General features: G+C 36.8%; 1 protein-coding gene and 1 pseudogene across 2 annotated transcripts; both read right to left on the reverse strand.

Annotated features, from left to right (window-relative positions):
* Positions 1–4,147: 4,147 nt before the first annotated feature.
* On the reverse strand, positions 4,148–7,923 carry LOC143611522 (uncharacterized). Its single transcript, XM_077085720.1, has 4 exons — positions 7,857–7,923; positions 7,670–7,752; positions 5,333–5,423; positions 4,148–4,396 (listed from the first exon to the last, which is right to left on the reverse strand). The coding sequence occupies exons 1-4, from the start codon at positions 7,895–7,897 to the stop codon at positions 4,366–4,368; spliced, it is 246 nt and encodes an 81-aa protein (XP_076941835.1). The 5' UTR covers positions 7,898–7,923; the 3' UTR covers positions 4,148–4,365.
* Positions 7,924–15,196: 7,273 nt separating this feature from the next.
* LOC143611521 (G-type lectin S-receptor-like serine/threonine-protein kinase RKS1) lies at positions 15,197–19,742 on the reverse strand (annotated as a pseudogene). The gene is made up of 7 exons (XR_013149785.1): positions 18,354–19,742; positions 17,356–17,484; positions 16,874–17,067; positions 16,190–16,400; positions 15,850–16,087; positions 15,626–15,773; positions 15,197–15,532 (listed from the first exon to the last, which is right to left on the reverse strand). The product of XR_013149785.1 is annotated as a G-type lectin S-receptor-like serine/threonine-protein kinase RKS1 (transcript).
* Between the last annotated feature and the right edge of the window lie 2,929 nt (positions 19,743–22,671).

Here is a 22,671-nt window from a genome sequence, read left to right on the forward strand (position 1 = left end):
TAGAGTTCCAATGGTAAAGTGATCACTTACTCGAATCTGGTGCACTAACATCGAAAAACCATAGATAACCGTTCGCATTGCTCAACATGAAACATAACTTAAACACATAATCGCTTGCATAGCTTGTAAGTATACCATGATAAAACATTATTTAAGTACGTGTCCCTCGCCCCGAAAACAGTTTAAAAATAGTGAAAACAGTGAAAATAGGGGCTGTGAGACTCACCTATGGTTCTTGTTAAGGGATTAATCGAGATTCGGGTTTTCTTGGTGTTGGCATTTGAATTGAAGGTCTAGAATACGATTAAGAAGTATATATATTAAGATCAAGAAATAGGAGAATATAAGGGTTGGAAGGTACGATTAAGAAACATAACTTAAACACATAATCGCTTGCATAGCTTGTAAGTATACCATGATAAAACATTATTTAAGTACGTGTCCCTCGCCCCGAAAACAGTTTAAAAATAGTGAAAACAGTGAAAATAGGGGCTGTGAGACTCACCTATGGTTCTTGTTAAGGGATTAATCGAGATTCGGGTTTTCTTGGTGTTGGCATTTGAATTGAAGGTCTAGAATACGATTAAGAAGTATATATATTAAGATCAAGAAATAGGAGAATATAAGGGTTGGAAGGTAGATCTCAAGGTTATATTCTCGGCTTACCTAGTAACAGGATCGGATGCTTGGGAGATGATTAGTGCAAGTTTGCAGTTCTTAAGAGAGAAGTTTGAAGTGTGTTTGGGTGATAACTTAGGTTACATATTTATAGGCAAACTCAAGGGAACACAATCCCTTGCTTTAGGGGATTGTAATCTTTTCATATCTAGGGGTAATGATGATAAAGTATGGAAATTATTATTATTTAGTTAAAAGTGGAGTAGTGGATAAAAGATTTTGATTTTGATTTGGTCAGGACATGCAGGTCTGGGGTTGGTGAGAATAGGGTGGCTGACAGTTGACTTTTCGTGTTACAGTGTGCTTTTTCAGGTACTTTTGTCAGTGTACAGTAAATAGTGGAAAATCTCTGAAACACGCTACTGTTTCCTTTTGGGCGGGAGTAATCTCCTTACGTCTGGAGAATAGATTAAGTGTTCTGCGCGTATTACTTTGTGCGCATAGCTTTCTGCGTGAAGGACATTTCTTTGCTGCGGGTAGGTGCGTAACCTTCTCGCAGTTAGGGACATTGAGTTTCATTTGTAAATTCTCCAGGTGGTCTCGGTATTTCAACATAGTGATCAGTCATGTTGAAGTCAATTCCATCTTGGAGCTTCAGACAAACTAGCTCTCAATGTTCCCGCCATGCGGGGAGGTTAGTTCCCTTCCGCACGCGCATAAACGATTTAGGATGCACCCGCCTTAGCATCATGCGGGATGGTCAACCCATTAGACAACATATCGTTAAGTTACATGAAAACATAAAGCCAAAACATTCGCGCATGGCGCATATAACATATGCCCATGCTGGTTCTTAACATGGCGCTCGCGCAGGGTGCACATAACAAATACCCGCGCCGATTCTAACATAGCGCGCTCGCGCAGGGCGCACATAACAAATGCACGCGCTGATTCTAATATGGCGCGCTCGCGCAGGGCGCACATAACAAATGCACGCGCTGACTAACATGGCGCGCTCGCGCAGGGCGCACATAACAAATGCACGCGCTGGTTCTAACATAGCGCGCTCGCGCAAGGCGCATATAACATAATTACCTAATATTTAGGTTGATTACTTGGTTTAAGGGATTGGGAATTTACCGGGTGTCACAGTAGGAATATACTAAAAATTAATATCTTATTTTATTTATTTAATTAAGAAATAATTTTATAATAAAGAAAATAAACGGGTAATGGGTATCACCAAACCTAGATAGCTTTTAAACTGAATTATAACATATCATTTATTTGTGAAACCATTTTATCATCAAACCTCAAGTATATTAATTATTAACTTTCTTACAATAAATAAAATTAAAATATAAATATAAATATATAAATATGAGACGGAGTGACGCCGGATACACCGAGTTTCGACTGATCTATTCGTTGAAAGACGTGGGTAAGCAAAATACATTCTCAATTATCTTTTGCTTTTATTGCTTCATTTATATTTGCTTGTTGATTGCACTTTTTTGTGGGCTTATATCTTATCTATTTTTTTTTCTAGGGAACACATAACTGTAAGGGAATATTATTGCTATGTGAAAAATGTGTATCGAGAAGTCGGAGACCAACAAGGCAGTTCATGTTAGATGTTTACATTTACCCATGCTATGACGATCATTCATCGTCTTCAGACAAATAGAATGCTCTATCTATGTCCCAGAATTTTATTCAAAAGACTGAACCGAAGAAGTGCGAAAAATATCCATGGTTTGGAGTTACATGATATTCTTGATGTTATCAAAGATGGTCAAGGTCTTGAAGAAGTGACCATGCATTAACAAGTGTGAATGAGTATTTTTCTTCGGTTGATTACACCGGAAGACAAAGACATTGAATTGAACGGGTTACATGTACATATTAGACTTGTTACTTTAGGATGATACAAGCTTTAAAGACAAATTTTAGACCGCGCGGAAATCAACACCCAATGGTGGCGGTTTGTCACCCGTTCAGAGAATTCGAGTCTCGTAAAATAGCGCCAAGAACCCATTCCGGTGGAAGCCACTACGAACTAGATGACTTCTATAATCATGATATGACACTCCAGAATGGTATTATCCATGTTGTTACCGTTACGGGAATTTTTTTTAACCGTATACGGTCCCGGGGAGGATGAGCTAGCTGTGGAGATTAAAAATTGTTGGGGTGAGACATGGGGTAACGCGGGATATGCATGGGTTACGGTCCATCCATTATATTAATTGATTTACCTGTTTGAATGACTTTAACTTCTAGTTTAGTATAATATTGAGATTAACTAGTGACCTTGTATCAAAAGTCTTATAGCCTAGCGGAATCAAGGTATACAATGTACACATAGTAACGATGTTCCTCCATAAATGAGTTGAGGTTTCTGGAATCACAGTGGACAAAGGTGTATATCTAACATATGGTCATCCCTCGATTATTTACAAACCTAGAAACGCACATATACTTACACACAAACCTAGAAAGTATCGCCACTGTCACCGCCATAGACCACACCTACTACCGCGACCACCTCACACCACCATTAATCATCCTCACCACCATCATCGTTTGTAAAGTTGTCACCCAAAACCAATACGCATTGATTTCACCAAGAACATACAAACGAGTCGAACACACATTATTCAAACACATACACATCGAATCAAATTCTATTTCAAACACGCACGATTCCAATACGTCAAGACCAAAATCTGAGTCAGATTTTATGCTTGAAATATAACACTTAGTCCTTATTGGATTTCAAACCTGCTAACATACCTAAATCAGCTTTAATACATAAACCTCCAAATCGATATTGGTGAAGGCTAGGGTGTAAACGAGCCAGGTCGCTCGTGATCAGCTCGCTAAGCTTCAATTGAGTCGAGCTTAAATGATCATGAACCTAAACTTGATCTCAATAAACAGACGAACTCGAGTCTAAGCTCCACATACCGAGGTTGATTAGACTTATCAACCTTAGGGCACCTATTATTTAATAATAAAATAAACCTTATTTTACATAATAAATATATACTAAAATAAGATAAAACTAAATATGTTTTATTACATATACAAATAATTATACATATGCATATACATATACCGATAAACCAATTAAATATTTAACATTTTATAAACAATAAACTAGCCAAGCCGAATCAAGCCGGTTACAATCCAAACCCGTGTAGCCCAACCAAAAAGCTTATTACTTTCATGTGGCTCTGTTTTGTCACCACTACTTACACACGCCCACAAACCGAACCGTACTTATACCACATCATAGCGCACTTTAGATGGGGTTCTTGCTTTTTTTCACAAAAAAAGATAATAAAGCTCTTGACCCAAATGAGTTTTATTAAAATAATAACTGATTGGCAGAGAAATGGTAAAGTGATATGTCTGGATTCACATAACAGAGCATTTCAGGATTTGGGAAGATATTGGGCTATACAAGAACATATATCATCATACTTTGTGTTTATACGCGGACATTTCAAACTCGAGTTGAGTAAATCAAGCAACATTGGTGACATCATCACCAATAATATTGAGTTTCATCTTCAAAATTTGGTAACATAAAGTTTCTGAATTCTTATTCTGTTCTAAACTAATTACCAATTAAGTCCAACAAATATGAATAAGAAGCATGCAGCCTAATACAAGTTGAAAAGCTTCTAATGCTAGTACCGGAACATCATGCTGCGTTTGATCCTGAAATGTTCTGCTGGTTTATTTGCTCTCGCTGTCATAAAGATCTGATCTGAACATATTTGTTAAAGAAAAACCACAAGCTAGTAAAATCACGCAAATGCATATTCATATAAGAACATCATTGTAACTAACGTTTACGAACTCGTGTCATTATGAGTCCATTTGCTTGCTTAAAAGTTGAAATAGAACAATGGATAAACCATTTTAGTTTTTTTACTTTTTTTTTAGTTCTGATTTTTTTATTATTTTTTTTTGAATTTTTTTGAGGGGTTTTTTATCTTAAGAAAAAACCACTCAAAAAAATGTCCAAAAAGATAATAACAAAATCATAACTCAAAATATAAATCAAAAGCAAAAAAAGTAAAAAAGCTATAAATGTTTCATCCGTTTTCCTCGTTCAACAAAAAAATATATAAAAAAATCGACCCAAAACCCGTTCCAATCCTGACCTGTTCCGACCCGAACCAAAACAACCCCTTTTTCTAATTGACCCGTTCCGACCCATGACCCGTTTCGACTCGACCCAACCCATGACCAATTTCTAGTTCCTGCACATTTGGATAAAGTGAAAAAAGAAGCATGTGCAGTGTTCTTTATATTTTTTTTAAAATACCAAACTTAAATTTTTATTACTTATTTGTGAAACATTAATTATTTAATTACCATGCATACTCATAGACTAACCTATTATTGCTAGAATAGGCGAAAACAAGTATGCAACTGCCAAATAACAATAATAACTGAAAGGTGATCTGTACACAACAATAGATTTTCTTTTGACTAATTAACCCTCATATCGTAACAAAAGATTAATAATTTGGTATGAGGGTAACTTTGTCCAACAAAGATTTATCATTGCATGCATAAAAACTAAAGCATTTCTAACAAAATGAGTCATGCTTTTATATCAGTAGTTAAAAACTGAATTCGAAACGCGGTTTGATACTTTAATAATATAAAAACTAAATAAAAGAGAAAAGGATACACCAAGTAAGATCCATGAGCAAATGCTCCAACCAAAACTGCAGTAAACAACCGATCCCTCAACACCGGTTTGTGCTTCAGTGTAAGTCGAACTGAAAAACAACATAGAATGTGTATAACAAAAACAAATTGGTCAAAGGAAAATAGGTGCATTGACTGGCATAAAAGGTCATACACGACACGCTTAGACACGATTACCTGCAGTGTTAGTCACAAGGGTGCAAACGAGCTGAGCCGCTCATGAGCTACTCGAGCTCGGATTAAAAGCTCGAAAGTCAAAACAACCCGAGCTTTTGAGCTTTCTATGGGAAACTCATTTAGACTCGTCGAGCGCTAAAAAACCTTGTGTGCTTTTAAGTTTTATCTCTTTTGAACTTGTATGAACTAATTTCACACTGCACAGCTAAGCTTTGACTAATTTAAGGTACTACATGAGCTCAAGTCGAGCTTAGGCTCGTTTAAGTTTTTTTTTTTCTCAAAAATATATAAACACAAATAAAACCGCTATAAATTAACTAATAAATAATCGACAAGCCAAGCCCGATCTTGAAAATACAACTAACGAGCAGAGCTCGAGCTTCAGAATAATAGCTCAAAACTAGCCGAGCTTGATTGCTCGAGCTCACGAAAGTCAAAACGCGCCGAGCTCAAGCCTGATCGAGCTTGGGCTCGGCTCGGTTCGTTTACACCCTTAGACTGCTACGCATGAACACGGCACGATAACTAATTGTGTCATTTTTTCTAAACATTCACCTGTTTAGTTTTTGCAAACAAGTTACATGACACGACATGCTTAGGGACACAATAATATCACATATGTAATGAAACAAAAGTTGCCAAAAGTACATAAAAGTCTTGACTAACTAACACATAACTCTTACCATTTTTTAAACAAAAATACAAATGCGGGGCGTAAGGTAACTAAGGCATATACCATGTATGATAAGAGTCTAGAATCTGGGCTCAAACAAACGATTCAATTACTGAAACATAATAACCCGATTCGAGATGGGAGGTCTTCGATTACCCAATTCGAGATGCAGAAACAATATAACTAAGTTTAAACAGGTCATTAACAGGTAACCTAAGCAGTTAATGCAGAAAAAATATCGAATATCGGTTATCGCGGAGGGATATCTTTTAATATCATACAACAACCAAACACAGTAAATCCCACAAATAACAATGCTATTGGTAGGTCTGGGGAGGGTGGGATGTACGCAAGCCTTACCTTTATCCCTGGGGATAGAGAGGGTGATTCCAGAGAGACCCTCGGCTCAAAAAACACACAACATATAGATATACAAAAACATGAGGGGGTGTGTGTGTTTATACGCGGCAACCTATAAAACTATATATGGCGAAAGACTGCATGGTAAAACTACGCAGGTACAACATCAGAAACAACATGTAACATAGATTATAGATACAAGGATATAATAACATGCAAAATCCACATAAAGCTTTAGGCAAAAGTAAGCCCCTACAAGGCAAAATCCACATAACGTTTAGGTAATTTTAATATCATGTAGAATTTATATATATAGCAATTTAACACTAACAATTCAATATAGGGTATGTTTGGTTAAGAGCTTTTAGGAGCTTTTAGCTTCAAGCTTTTAAGAAAAAACTCATACTCAAAAGCCTTGTTTGGTTGAATGAGCTTGAAGCGTTTGGGTCATGAGAAAAAGCTTAAAGCTTGAAGCTCCTACCAGTAGCGTTTAGAAAATGCTACAAGCTTTCAGTATTTTAAATTACTTAAATAACCTTCCAAAGTAAAAGCATTTTATATTATTTTTTTTAGTTATGCCCATTTTGGTCATTTTATACATTTTATTAAAAGCTCACGCTACTCTGCCAACCATCTAAATATATCTAAAAAGCCACCAGCCACTAGCTTCCAGCTGCAGCTACCAGCTAGTTTTGCCAAACATACCCATACTCTCCACCCATTAACAAATTAACCTTTTACAACTTCCAAAACACTAACAATTGTAGCAAGTAGGATTGTAGGAACTAATTAAGACTTAAAACACTAACATTAAATACTAAAAATTGTCAATCAAGGCTTAAAAAAAACTAATATATGGAAAATCAGTGATTGATATATCGATCCAATATCGGTCAAATATTGGTCAATATCACAGATATTATTGGTACCGATATTCTAAAGGTCTGATAACCGCTATAGCACCGATATCTAACCTGTTGGCCTGTTTAATATACTCTTCTAAATTCCAATTAGATCAATAAAGAAATTATCAAAAAATAAGTAAATTAATATCATACTAACAAGCTTAATGAAATAAAAAATGGATTAAAAAAAAAAAAAACTTACTTAGAGGAAGAACCGGAGCGTAAATTAACGGAACCAGAAACTTAAACGGAGCTCCTTTAGTCTGCCGTATATACATACCGTCGCTAATAATAATATCATCAATCAACAACAGCAGAAGGTGTTAAATTAATACTTTAATAATTGCATAGTGATTGATGAATGTAATGCGAAATTAAAAAGAGTTTACCCGTCGGTTGGATTAGAAGAAGAAGAAGAAGATGATGACATTGTAGAGATTGGAATTGAAATTGGAGTGAAATTAATTTAGGGATCGGGTATTTTAGGGTTGAGTTTTTCAGAAGCAGGGTCTACAATTCAAAATTGAATGAAAGCTTATTAAGGGGAAATATCGGAAAATAAGAGTTTTTATGAAAACAAATTTCAAGTTTAGATGTTATTTGTATCCGTGCATTTTCGGATTTAAAATACGAAAATAGTTTATAGAACCTGTTTAAACTTTTCATATGTTCTTGAACTAATCATAATAATCACGTCATTTACTCGTCACGACTAAATAAGTTTCATGCCTCGTAATCAACGCCCACGAGTTATTCATGAGTCCTTTAGTCATGAATTACTCGTGGGCATTGATTACGAGACATGAAACTTATTTAGTCGTGATGAGTAAATGATTAGTGAGTTTATGCTCGTTACGGTTAGTTTAAGGGCACGTGACAAGTTTTTATTGGTTCTACAACTACTCGTCACGACTAGTTTATAATACATATTTCTGGAATTTCTTGCAAATAGCACCTAAAACTTGAAATTTGTTTTCATAAAAGTTTTTTTTTGGAAATTTCCTTAAATTAAATCACTTAAATTTTACTTTTTTTTAACTTGAATAGGGGTGTTCAAAAAACTCGTGAAACGTTATCGTCGAGTCGAAAGGCCAAAAAGTTTCACGCGGTGTGCCTAACAACAATTTGGTGCCTTTGGTGTGCAAGAAATAGTATGGTGTTCGAGAGAAAACCGCCTAGCTTAAGGAGTGTGATTGTTGATTTCAAGGATTTAAGCTATTTGTGGGTAAAAAATCGGTCTAAATGACCGGATTTAACGTGGGAAAGGTGGTGCGCGTTTGATGTATAATCATAATTACGAGTGTAATCGAGCCAGACTTGAGGGGTATGTAGTTGTAATTTCTTTATTGTACGGGCAAACATGTTCGCCAGTAACTTGCTGTGAATACAATTTTGTTGCTCGTTCAAAAAAAAAACAAAACACATGGCTTACTCGAATAAAAGCTCGAATAAAACTAGCTAAAAAAACTTGATTTGAAACAACCTAAACTAAGTTGGCTCATTTTTGTAACCGAGCCAAACTTGGCCCAAGCTCGGATGGGCTTGTTGGCTCGATCTTAGGCTCGTTTAACTTCAAAATCGAGTCCGAGCCTAGCTGAGCTGCCTCGTTTAATTTCAAGCTTCAGCTTGAACTCACCCTGGCTCGACTGGTGAACAGCCCTAACCTTGAACAACGTTTGAAAAAACCTATTGAGTCAGGTTTCGAACTCAAACTTAAGATTATACTGTTTTTAATGCTGCATGTCTGAATCACCAAAGAAGACAATAATAATAAAAAAACTCTCTACTGTGAAAAACCTATTAAATCAGGTTTCGAACTTAAGACTATAAAGATCCTAAGCCTTGAGCATCATCCTCATCCAAAAAGAAAAGGACCATTCTCAAAAATTAAAGTTACTCCACTTATTCCATCTAAGCTAATTTTTTTTGCAGACTTTTAACTCATAAGAAACCAATAACTTTTTATCTTTTGAATTAGCTTATGAACCTACGCCATTTTGTTTGACCTTCATGTTAGGGGCTCTCCAAAAAAATCTAAGATGATAGAAGTATGAATGATTGAACCGTTTTTGCGATATGTTTATGAAGCTCGAATAGCGCCCTAGTTGTGAAGGAAACATAGGCAGTATTTTGCATCAATCACTTATTCCTTGCCAAAGTATAGAAGCAATGAGACAAGATTTTAGAATGTGGTCAATTGCTTCCTCCAAATATGAAATTCGAAGTTGAAATTGATGTCTTCTTAATAAGGACTTGCAGAGACTTCACTGTAAATTTCCACTTGAGTCTATTGGCCACAGCCACTAATTCGTAGACTCAATCAATCAATCAATCAATCATACCCAGTAAAATCCCACCGACAGCAGAGCTATAGGTAGGGTCTGGGGAGGGTGGGATGTAGGCACACCGTACCTCTATCCAAAGGAATAAAGAGGTGGCTTCCAGAGAGACCCTCGGCTCTAAGAACATGTGTATGAAAAAAAAAAAAAAAAAAAAAAAAAAAAAAGTTTAACAGTTATATAAAAAAAAAACTACTACTAATTATAATAATATTAATAATAAGGTCGCAGTTTAACCGCAATATAAAAGCTAATAATAATAATAATAAAATATGTAAGGGAAATACCATTATGGTAAGTGACCTAAATAAGTTAAGTCTAAGCCCTAAGGTATTCAATTCTCTCTAGGAATCCTTAGCTTTAATCCTACTTCTCCACGAATTCCTATCCTCAACCATGTCCTCGGAGAGATTTAGGTCTATCAAATCATGCCTAATCCTCTCATCCCAAGTCAATTTCGGTCGTCCTCTACCCCTCCTCCCCTCTATAGTAATGCTTTCTACGGATCTAACAGGATTCGTCGTCTGTCTTCTCTTTACATGTCCAAACCATCTCAATCTCCACTCTCTTATCTTGTCTGCTATGTTCGCCACCCCTACTCTCTCGCGAAGCACAACGTTTCTTATTCTGTCTAGCCTTGTGTGCCCACACATCCAACGTAGCATTCTCATTTCTGCTACCTCCATCTTCCGCACTTGTGCCTTCTTGATGGCCCAACAATCTGTTCCATATAGCATTGCAGGTCTAACTGCCACCCTATAGAATTTTCCCTTCAGATTAGTCGGGAAACTCTTGTCGCACAATATACCTGTGGCTGCTTTCCATCTACACCATCCTACCTGAACTCGGTGGGTCACATCACTGTCTAATTCCCCATCGCTCTGTACAAATGATCCTAAATACTTGAACTTCGTTACCTGCGGGACCACCTGCCCTTCAATTGTGATGTGTGCGTCTTCACTGTCGTTTATCTCACCAAAATCACAGTGTAGGTACTCCGTCTTAGATCGGCTAATCTTTAAACCTTTTGTCTCTAAGGTTGTTCGCCACTCCTCAAGCCTCATGTTTAGATCTTGTTTTTTCTCAGCAATTAACACAATATCGTCTGCGAACATCATGCACCACGGGAGAGTCCCCTGAATCGACTTTGACAACTCATCCAAGACTACTGCAAAAAGAAACGGGCTCAACGCTGACCCCTGGTGAAGACCTACCTCTACAGGAAAGAAATCAGTATCCCCCACTGGCGCACGGACACTTGTTTCACTCCTGGTATACATATCCATAATTATCTCTATGTATTTCCTGGGCACTCTTCTACCCTCCAAACACTCCCAGAGCACCTGTCGTGGCACACTGTCATAGGCCTTTTCTAGGTCAATAAACACCATATGTAGATCACGCTTCTTCTCCCTATACTTTTCCATTAATCTTCTTATAAGGTGTATTGCCTCTGTGGTGGAACGCCCCGGCATGAAGCCAAATTGGTTGACCGTAACCTGAGTTTCTCGTCTAAGTCTAACCTCAATCACTCTTTCCCATAGCTTCATAGTATGACTTAGTAGTTTGATTCCTCGGTAGTTATCACAACATTGGGCGTCTCCTTTGTTCTTATAGATAGGAACTACAACGCTGCTCCTCCACTGGTCTGGCATCTTACCTGATTTGAGAATACTATTGAACAAAGTAGTTAACCACATGACTCCTTCCTCCCCCAGACACTTCCACACCTCGATGGGTATGTTGTCTGGGCCAACCGCCTTAGACCTTCCCATCCTCCTAAGTGCGTCCTTTACCTCTTCTCGTGTGATCCGTCGGCAGTAGCAGTTATTCGATTGTTGTCGTTGAAAGTTTGTGTTGTCATGTTCTTCTTGGTAAGCTCTCCCATTGTTAAAGAGATTGTGGAAGTAGGTTTGCCATCTTAGCTTGATGTCCTGCTCCTTGACCAGTACATGCCCATCTGTATCCTTTATGAACTTCACCGGTCCTAGATCTTGCCTTCTACGCTCCCTGGCTTTGGCAATCTTAAACATAGCATGTTCCCCCTCTTTTGTTTCCAGGCTTTCATACATCCGTTTAAAGGCCGCCTTCTTTGCTTCCGCCACTGCCTTCTTTGCCTCTATCTTGGCCGTTTTGTAGTTGTCCCTCAATTCCACTCGCTCCTCCTCATTCGTACACCTCATTAGCTCCCTAAAACATCCTTGTTTGTCCCTTATCTTGTCTTGCACTGCGTCATTCCACCACCAAGACTCCTTATGCCCACTTGACTTTCCTGTTGTGACCCCGAGAGTCTCCTTTGCTACTTGGATGATCTTTGTCTCCATAGCTTCCCATATATGAGTTGAGTCCCCATTTAGTCGAGCCCGCGTATGCAGTATGAGTTTATCCTTAAACAGTAGGAGATTTTCGTCCTTCAAATTTCCCCATCGAATTCTCGGTGTACCTTTCTTCTCTCGAACAGTCAGCTTATTTCTGAAGGCTATATCAGTCACTAGTAGTCGATGTTGAGTCACAACTGCCTCCCCAGGTATGACTTTGCAGTCCTTCCACCAACGTCGGTCTCCTCGCCTCATCAAAAGGTAGTCAATTTGCGTGTCGCGTCCGCCACTGCTAAAAGTGATTAAATGAGAATCTCGTTTCCTAAAAAAAGAATTTATAATACCTAGGTCATGTGCCACCGCAAACTCTAGAAGATCTGTTCCGGTCTCATTCCTATCACCAAAACCGAAACCCCCATGTACGGCTTGAAAACCATCGTTAGCCTTACCAATGTGTCCATTAAAATCACCTCCTATGCAAATCCTCTCCCCCCTAGGTATGCCCCCTACCACTGCGTCTAGGCAATCCCAAAATTCTCTCTTTTCTTGATCCCCTAGGCCTACATGAGGCGCGTAGGCGGAGACTACTGCCACTACTTCCTCTCCTAGTACTAGTTTCAACACCATAATCCTGTCATTATGTCTTATCACCTCCACCACACTAGTGTGTATTTCCTTAGCCACTAGAAACCCCACTACATTCCTAGCTCCATCAGACCCCGAGTACCACAACTTATACCCATTACACTCAGCCCCTCTATGTCCTTTCCACTTAGTCTCCTGGAGGCATGCTATCTGGACCCTACGTCTTTTAAGCACATCTACCAATTCTAACAACTTACCATTTAATGTTCCTACATTCCAAGAAGCCAAACGCAATATACGCTCCCTATCTTTACTCTTTCCTACACCCCTCGATTCAGGACATGGTCTCAGGTAATAAATCAAGCAGTTAAATGCTATAAAACTTTTAACTTAATATAAGTTTAAGTGACTCGATAGTTTATATCTCCCATGATCACTGTCTATCTCTATTACAGACTTTTTGCGTCAGGGTCATTAGTTAACATCTATTTATAACTATAGATTAGGGTTGCTAGTCTTGTTCCCCAAGATCAACCGAGCCAAATACCAATCACGCCTCCACACATAACCAAACGTTAATAATAGAACTCCGGTACAAAATGTGTCGGTAAGATCAGAAACGCACATAATTTTTAGAAGGCAAGTTGGAAATAAATAATCTCAATTTTTGTGTATTGGCCGATAATAATCCCAATTTTAAAAATCACTATTAGCGGTCCCAACTTTCAACAATTTTTGTCTTAATGGACCTATGTTAAAAAGCATTTAACGTCGTTATGCTTTTTTCCAAGTTTCAAACCAATGTTTTAGGGATTTTGATCGAAAGAACGATACGAGTCGACCGATGTAAAACTTATCTCGAAACGGTGATCCAAGCGACGAAACAATGCTTCAATTCGGGTGTTTGAATTTCCAATTAACAAAATTCAAGTCATTTGAATCACCGTTTCACTGTTTCGAGATAAGTTTTACATCAATCGAATCGTATCGTTCTTTCGATCAAAAGCCCTATAACATCGGTTTGAAACTTGGAAAAAAAACTTAACGGTGTTAATTGTTTTTAACGGAGGTCTATAGAGACAAAAATAGTTGAAAGTTGGGACCGCTGGTGATGATTTTTAAAGTTGTGATTATTATCGGTCAATACACAAAAGCTGAGATTATTTATTTCCAATTTTCCTAGAAAGGCAAGTAAAAACTTAAAAGAACAAGAACATGGATTTGGGAAAGAGAAATTTATGTGAATACAAGAGAACTCTTGTAAATTACAACCTGGGATAATATGAGAGTAGGTGTTTGTTACTTGATAATTTTGTTCATATATAGGGTTTAGTTAATTAAAACCTGGGATAATTAACTTGTATTGTAAACCTTGTGAATGTTAGAATCGTTGTAGTTTTGATTATAAAGTTAAAGCCGTCTTTAGTGTTACTTATACTTATGCATGGATAGTAAATTGAAACATTATCATGCAAATCAGGCATTCGGCCTTAATTTCTCAACCAATATATGGCGAGCAATTAAAAATAATCAAGAAGAACATAAGTTGGTTTTCTGGTCCAATTGCATAGGGACGATGGTTAAGGTTTGGGATTTTATGCTCTTAAGTTCGAAATCAACACAACCACTACACTTGCAAACTAGCTACTACTTTGACTCCTCCCAAAGGTAGTTACATGCTAACGCAGTAACACTAATTTCGTGCTCTCAAGTTCTAGAATCGGTATATCACAAAGCGTAAATTGGATAACTCCAAAACTTTTAATGTAATCAAGAAAATAACTCAAAACTTGGTTACAATGAATACCCTAACTTGGCATTTATAATCTAAGCTAAATTGTTAGACACAATCATATCACAACACAATCAAGGCACAATCCCATCCTCATTCTACCAATCTACCACTTCCTCGTGACTTATTCGAAATTCCGACAACACTCACCCCCTGATTTATGAAGTGAACTAAATAAGGTCTTCAACTCCAAAAAGTTCCCGCGTTTTCTTGAACTTGATACTCGCTAGAGCTTTTGTTAAGATGCCAGCATGTTGCTCGTCACTGCTTACATGTTCAACTATTACTTTATTTCTTTCAACTATACATTCTTGAAGACAAGGTTCTTCATAAGGGAAATTTTCGACCAACTGTCCACCATTAGACCATTAGCGATACCTTTTATGAAATGTATGTTGGTAAACACTCGATAATCAAGACTAAAAATTGCACAAGACAAAAATTTGTGATAAAAACTATATCATGACTCTTTTCCTGGTTTTTATTTATAGCTTTAGATACATTAAAAAACTAAATACGAAAGGGCCTATCTAATTCAATATTGGCTTAAAGAACACGAAATGAAAAGATGTAAACTATAAGTTGAAAGCAATCATTAACTTATTAAAGCTACTTACAAACAACTTTATAAGACGTTCAACTGACGTGACATACTAATTGTTTACATGCCTCGTTTAAGGCTTAAGAAACTAATTATAAGATACCATGAAACTACCGGGCATGGAGGACGGTAATGGTCTCATCATCAACAGAGACAACACCATCACTTGCTGATGTAGATGGTAAGTTCCTACCATAATTCAATTGTTTAAAGATGAATGCTGGCTGATTTGGAGTAGGAAGCATTGTTTCATGATTACTCAGCATAAAAGCTACGTCAGCCATTGCCATTGTAGGTCGATCACTAGCCAATTCTTGAACACACAAGATTCCGACATGGATGCATAAAAGAACTTCATGAGCATCAAATGAACTCCCAAAGACGAGTCAACTACGTTCAAAGCTTTTTCTTGTTTCCACAAATCCCAAACCTAACAATGATGTTGATCATGATAAAGTTAATTTATTTGGAGGGTTGAAGAAACAACAAAAAAGTATCTGATAATAATGAGTCAAGTACTTACATGCCCGGTCAAATTAAGTGATTTCTCCTTATAGTAGCTGTTGTTTTTCCTACCACTGATTATCTCCATAACTAGAACTCCAAAGCTAAAAACATAAGATTTGACTAAAAAAAGGCCTTCCATTGCATACTCCGGAGACATATAGCCACTAAAATCATATTATGTCATTGTTATATAAATGAAACAAATTAAAGATTAGTTATAGAATGAAGATCTACACATACTATGTTCCAACAACTTTACGTGTTCTAGCTTCATCCTCATCGCCTCCAAAGATTTTCGCTAATCCAAAATCAGAAATTTTAGGGTTTAAATCTGTATCTAGCAAAACATTGCTTGCTTTTAGATCCATGTGGATAATCCTGAGCCTAGAATCATGATGAAGATATAGTAGTCCACGAACAATCCCTTGAATGATTTGAAACCGTTTCTTCCAATCTATAAGAAATGCCCTTTCATGATCTAAGGCCGAGTCATTTCATTATAACATTTCAAAGTTTGAAAAAAAAATTAGAAATTGAAGTAGTTAGGGTTTAAGAACTTAATTGTAGGTTAGGATCAAACCAAAGATAAAAGAATCCAAGCCTTTGTTTGGTAAGTATTCGTAAACTAACATCTTTTCCTCCTTATTGAAACAATATCCCAAAAGTCAGACTAGGTTTCTGTGTTGAAGTTTCGCTATCAACGTTACTTCATTTTTGAATTCTTGCATCCCTTGCCCTGAACTTTGCGATAATCTTTTGATAGCAATTTCTTGCCCATTTAGTAGCTTACCCTGAGTAAATTATTCTTAATTTACTAGTTAACTACAATACTATTAAACCACAAAGGCCTTGATTATTATCGAGATTGCAGGGCCGGCCATAAGGTGTGGCAGGGTGGTCGACGGCCACAGGCCCGACACCCCGCTAGGCCCGATTTTTTTTAAATTATATGTATTTTTATTAAAATTATATGTATATTTAGTGTTTAAACTTAATTACATAATCAATAGCTTGGTCTAGTGGCAAAGGGGTATTACTTACAACCAAAATGTTATGTGTTCTAGTCTCATTTGATGAGACATGTTTAATCTTATTTTTATACAAAAATTTTTTACACAACCTAAATTTAAGCCCAATTCAAAATTAAATTGTTTAAACCCAACAAAATACTCCTTTTACTTAGGACCTAAAAAAATTTTCGCCTTCGGCCCAAATTTTTTTTGGCTTTCTCGGAGCCGGCCCTGCGAGATTGGCATGACACTACCTTATAAACGGAGCCAAATCCACCTTCTCCGAGCTTGTTTAAAGGAGAAAAGTTATTTGTTGCTACAACTAATGTGCTCAAATCAAACACGTCTAAATCAACATTTTTGCCAATATCCTTCTCCACGTTAGAATCTTCCAAGGTTTTCAAGTTACTCTTGAAATCAAACCCAACTTCACCTTCATTTTGGTTGGCTGCATCAATCCATTAAGACGTATTAAAAACTAGTATATGCACTCATTAATGTGAGTTTCATTGATTTGCTTGGAGCATAATTTAACAATGTTAAAAAGGGTTTAAATCTGTATCTAGCAAAACATTGTTACTGTTTAAAATTAATTCATACTGCACATTCTTCATTGGTTTTCTTAATTTAACAATGTTAAAAAGGGATTTAAACTTCTAGGTGGAGTAATGCATTTGTCAAGGCCTGTTGAAGCTTTTTTTCTTTTTTTGTCGGAGATATATAAATATTGACATACCATTTTTCTTCTTTACGTAACAGTAAATGGAGATGCACAAGACCAACCCTGCTGCAAATATCGTTGGCATCACAAATTCCAGAAATCGGGGTTTGTGCGATTTAGTTGTCCTCTTTGATGAATACTTAGCTGAAATATAATATCATGAAAGATTATGCCAAATGATATGAGCTTATTTTACTTCCATATAATATCGTCATCGATTATGATGCGATCACACATCCTTAACGACAACTATTTTGTAAGAATAAATATATGTTATGCATATTTATTTATATGGCCATCGTAACCATTTACATTTATATTAGATCAAAATATTAATTATACCTTATTATATATTAGTTTGGTAATTGTTGATAAACCATATTACCCTTACTAGCTAATAAAGGGTTTCTCTTGGATGTACAAAAGGAGAGAATTATATTAACATCATAACCTAATCATACAAAAACATCCAAAAATCGTGTGCCTCCTCTCTCCGTAATTTGGTTCCTCTCTATAACCCTAATCCTTATCCTTAACTATACATCCTAAAGGAAAACTAGATCAAGATAACAAACATGTCAACTACATTATACTCTACTGTTGTTGCTACTTTCCTTGTTGTAATGGGAACGTATATAATTATAAATTATCATATTATCATGCTTTTCCATTAGTAACATGAAGAACTAATCAACATATTTATGTTAAAGTAACCCTTGGAAATTTATGGTAGTTAACCAAACATATCAAATCTGACAGGAACTCTTAACTACAAGTGATCATTATAAATATAGTAGTTAATGACATAGATCGATGGTCCATTTGGTTTGGGCAAAATAATAGGTTGGCCGGCTCATTATCTTTAGGCTCAGCTTTAGCTGGCTAAAGAAGATCAACGTATGCCGGCTAAAGGCGGATACAAATTTGTGTGGCATGGCCGGCTAACTGGCTAAGGATATAGGTAGCCTACTAATGACACATGTCACTTCATTATAAATAAATTGATGGTGTACCTAATTCATTGGCATCAACCCGAATATAAAAAGACTGGCCTCCGTCTGTAAACGTCCTTATATCGTTCATTTCCCCATACCATGTAACACAACCTCCATCCCCAGCCCCTTTACTAGTATCACCACTTGCATACCCCATGCACGTGCAATTCCTCAAGCAGAACTCTTTACACGCTTCTAACCCCAAACTCATGTTCACACGCGCCTGCGATGTGTCAGGCACCTTAACACGACCCAACTCAACGAACCCGTCTCCAACCTTGCATATCTGTGTTCCAACCTTTCTCTTACACCCTTTGGAAACGTCCCCTATATACCAGTCCTGTTGTGATTGCGGCTCATATCCAGGAAGGCAATCACACTCAAAAGTGGCGGATTTATTTGGATCACAAACGCCGAAGGGGCCACAATGGTTATAGCCATCACACTGGTCTTTTGGAGCCGACCAAAACCCAATCCACTTACTATCTGCCTCGTTCCAAATTAACCTCTTAAAAGTTCCAGATTCAGTAACGACCACTCTAGTAAGAATGGACGAGTTGCTCATTTCGTAAAACAACACCACCTCATCGTTATTGTTTATGTAAATTGGATGCATGATAGGATCATTCATCATCAGTGGTACGCCACTGAATCCAAGACCCGTCCATGAGCCACACCGCCAAATGCGTGTCATACCTTTAACCAAGACAATTTGAGGTGTCCCAGTTAACTCCATTTTCATTGAATAATCCCCCACACCCAGATTCCCAATAGACTTCCAAGACGAAATCACCCTGTTCAAGCCAGTTTTCCTATCTAAACCGAGCTTCATACCCGGAAGAAACGTATTAGAAGGGTGATCAAGGCTTTGCCATGAATAAACCTCTTTGTTTGTGCCTTGAAACACTACCAAATTTCCCGAATCCAACAACCGAGCCGAAGAAACATGAATATCCTTCCCCACTCTGGAAACATTGGTTGACCAAAACACAAACCTTTTATCTTGTTCTTGAAGTATGAGGTTCCCGGTTGTATCAATGGATAGGATACTAGACGAGTTGGTGATCGGACAGTCTCTATTAGCAACCCAAACTACAGTTTGGTCCAAAATCTTGTTATATCATATACCCACGTATCTGTCGCTGGAGTTTGCTGGGCTAAAGAAGCCAAGAGCAAAAGTTTCTCCAGTAGAGACCAAAATATCCCCGTCTTTAACAGGTCGAGTGATTGTAATTGTGTCGATACAAGAGCAAAACCTAAAAACCAGAAAGATTAGCACAGATACCAGAACTCCTCTTTCTTGAAACATGTTCTCTTTCATTTTCGCACGCTTGTTGCCTGTTTGCCTGCCACTATATTGTAGTCGTTTTGAGTTTAATGGATAATAAAGTGAATCTATGTTCAAAAGTAACAGTGTATGAGAATCTTGATTGAATACATAGAAGATATATAGTGTATGAGCTGTTTCATACTTTTTCTAATAATTAATGTGTTTGGATTCCGGTCATAGAAAACTGTTCGACTTAAGAATGTTTGTGTGTATACCTTGCAATGGACCAGTCACTGAATGCAATTAAAGCCTTATCTCCATATACAGACCGATCGCAAATATAGCTTTCAACCACTCTGGCCCAAATTACCCGTCAAAGCAAAAACACATGAAATAAATAAAATGGAAAATTCTTAAAATGGACATATGAATATGAGTAGTCGAGCACCTAGATATTTGGAGGTCATACGTTGAGCTAATAAATGGGCGTTATGCAAGGTGGTTTATGGATTTATGGTTATATGTATATTTGATGTAGTATTTTTTTTATCAGAAATATTACAATAGTGACAATGGGAGTTCGGATACATGGGTACAACTCTCTTAGGTGGGCAAATAAACCGGTTAACCGAACCAACCCGAAAATCAAACCGAAATCAAATCGGTTTGACACTGTCTGGAACCGATTGAAAACGTAGGTTCGAAACCGGTTTGTAATTTTTTCCACCAAAACCTGTTCTAAACCAGTCAAACCAGGGATAATTTATAACAAAGTTTTAGTGTTGTTGATTCCTAGGTGTGGTGCTTCTTCAATAAACCGGTTTCAACCCGAACCAAAACTTATCATAAACTAGTTTTGACTTTTATTGACCAAACAAAATCGGTTTGTACACCTCTACTTGGGCTAGTTTCAAAAGCCATTAAATAAATTTAGTTAAGTTAATTGCATTAAAATCAAATCGCACAAAAAATAAATATGTATAATTTGTTTAGGGCCAAATTTCAAAACCCTATTTTAAAACTTGGAGAAGAGTTTATTAAATAAGAAATAAATACATAAATAAAAAAACCATAAAACTGGAGAAAGATAGACACGGAGGAGGAGAAAATAATAATAATAATAACAATCACAACAAATCCATCCAACGAAGCACACAAAAACAACGCCGCCGCCGCTACTGTTAATTAGCAAATCGTCAGGTATTATTACTCTCATCCTTCAACATTTTGCATTACGATTTCTTCAATTCCGATTATTAATCGATAATATGAATTGTGAGCCTGCCTGCCTGTGTTTATTGCCGCCGTTTATGTTCAATTCTGAAATTTAGGTATATATATATATATATATATGATCTGATAATTAATTAATTGATTCCGATTGAGATTTCGATTGTGTTCTTCGTTCTTGTGATTCGTGGTTATTTAATCTGCGATTTTGAAAAGATCTATTAGCTATCTGCGTTATGTGTAGGCGTAGGCGTATTTGTTTATGTAAACGAACCGAACCGAACGTTCATGAACTGTTATGATGTTTGTTTATTTAATAAACGAACGAACACAAACGCATGTCTTGTTTGGTATTTTTTTTTGTTCCTTTAATTAAACGGGACGAACATGAAAGCACGTATTGTTCAGTCGTTTATGCTTTTGAAGTTCGTTCGTTTAATTGCGTTTGTTTGCTTAAAGATACATAAGTATTATTTTATTTATTTATATATTTATTTTTTTATTGGAAAAACTTGTGATCATCCACTTGAGTTTGTATTCGTGATCGTCAAGTATGTTAATTTATGTTCGTATATCTTTGTTCAATTGTGTTCGTTTAAGTTTGCTTGTTTATGTTCTTTGACTGTTCCTGTATGTTTTAAACGAACGAAAAAGAACATGCCCGTTTTCCTAATGAACGAATATGAACAATACATTTTGTTCGATTATATGTTTGTGTCCGTGTTTGTGTTTGGTTAAAGCTAAATGAACGAACACGTATATCCGCTCGTTCGTGTTCGGTCGGTTCACTTACTCGAATATTCGCCCTACTTAAGTATCGGCAATGACAATTGATTTGCTTCTGATCACTTGCTGGTTGCGTGTTATGATTTAGGGCAAATATGATACTTATGTTTGGTAAAATAGGGGTTTAAATGTTTAATTTCAAGTAACTTTTGACTAATCATATAATAATCTGATTTACAAACAGGTTATAAGGACTTCAGTAAATACTTAAGTTTTTTTTTTTATGTACATGTGAACATAAAAGGGACTTGGTTATATTATATTGGGAAAATGTCATGATCGTCTACTAGAGTTTGTATACATGATCATCAATTATGCTCATTTGTGTTTGTATATGCTTGCTTAATCATTTTCGTTTAAGTTTGTTTGTTTACGTTCGTGAACTGTTCGTCTAGGTTTTAAACAACCGAATATTAACGGACACGAACATGCCCATTTTCTTAATGGACGATTGGGCGAACATGAAAAAGTTTGTTCTTTTATATGTTCGTGTCTGTGTTTGTGTTTGTGTTTGGTTAGAGCTAAATGAACGAACATGGATATCTGCCCGTTCGTGTTCGTTCGGTATACTAACACGAACATCCGCCCTACTTGAATATCTTCAACGACAATTGATTTGCTTCTGTTCACTTGCTGCTTGTGTGTTATGATTTTAGGTCAAATTATGATACTTATGATTGTAAATTAGAAATGTTTAATTCCAGTAACTTTTGAGTAATCATACAATAATCTGATTTATGAACAGGTTTTAAAGACTTTAACTTGGAAAACAAGATACATTCTGGAATCTGGATCATGAAGTATAAAAGAGGAAGTATTGTGGAGGTATTTTGCTACCGATCGTGGCGTTGTGCGCGGATAGTTTCTGGCAGAGGGCATAATTACACGGTCTGTTTTGATGTGTATCCCGGTTTTACTAGCAGAGATGACATTGAACGTATTTCCGAAACATCCATAAGACCTTGTCCTCCTCAGTTAGAAAAATCAGAAGGTTGGGTTCCTGGTGACGTGGCGGAGGTGTTTCACAATCTTTCATGGAAGATGGCGATT

This window comes from Bidens hawaiensis, unplaced genomic scaffold (assembly GCF_021521415.1).
Source record: "Bidens hawaiensis isolate Kalapana, Puna unplaced genomic scaffold, B.hawaiensis_p1.1 tig00031418_1, whole genome shotgun sequence".
Taxonomy (NCBI): Eukaryota; Viridiplantae; Streptophyta; class Magnoliopsida; order Asterales; family Asteraceae; genus Bidens; species Bidens hawaiensis.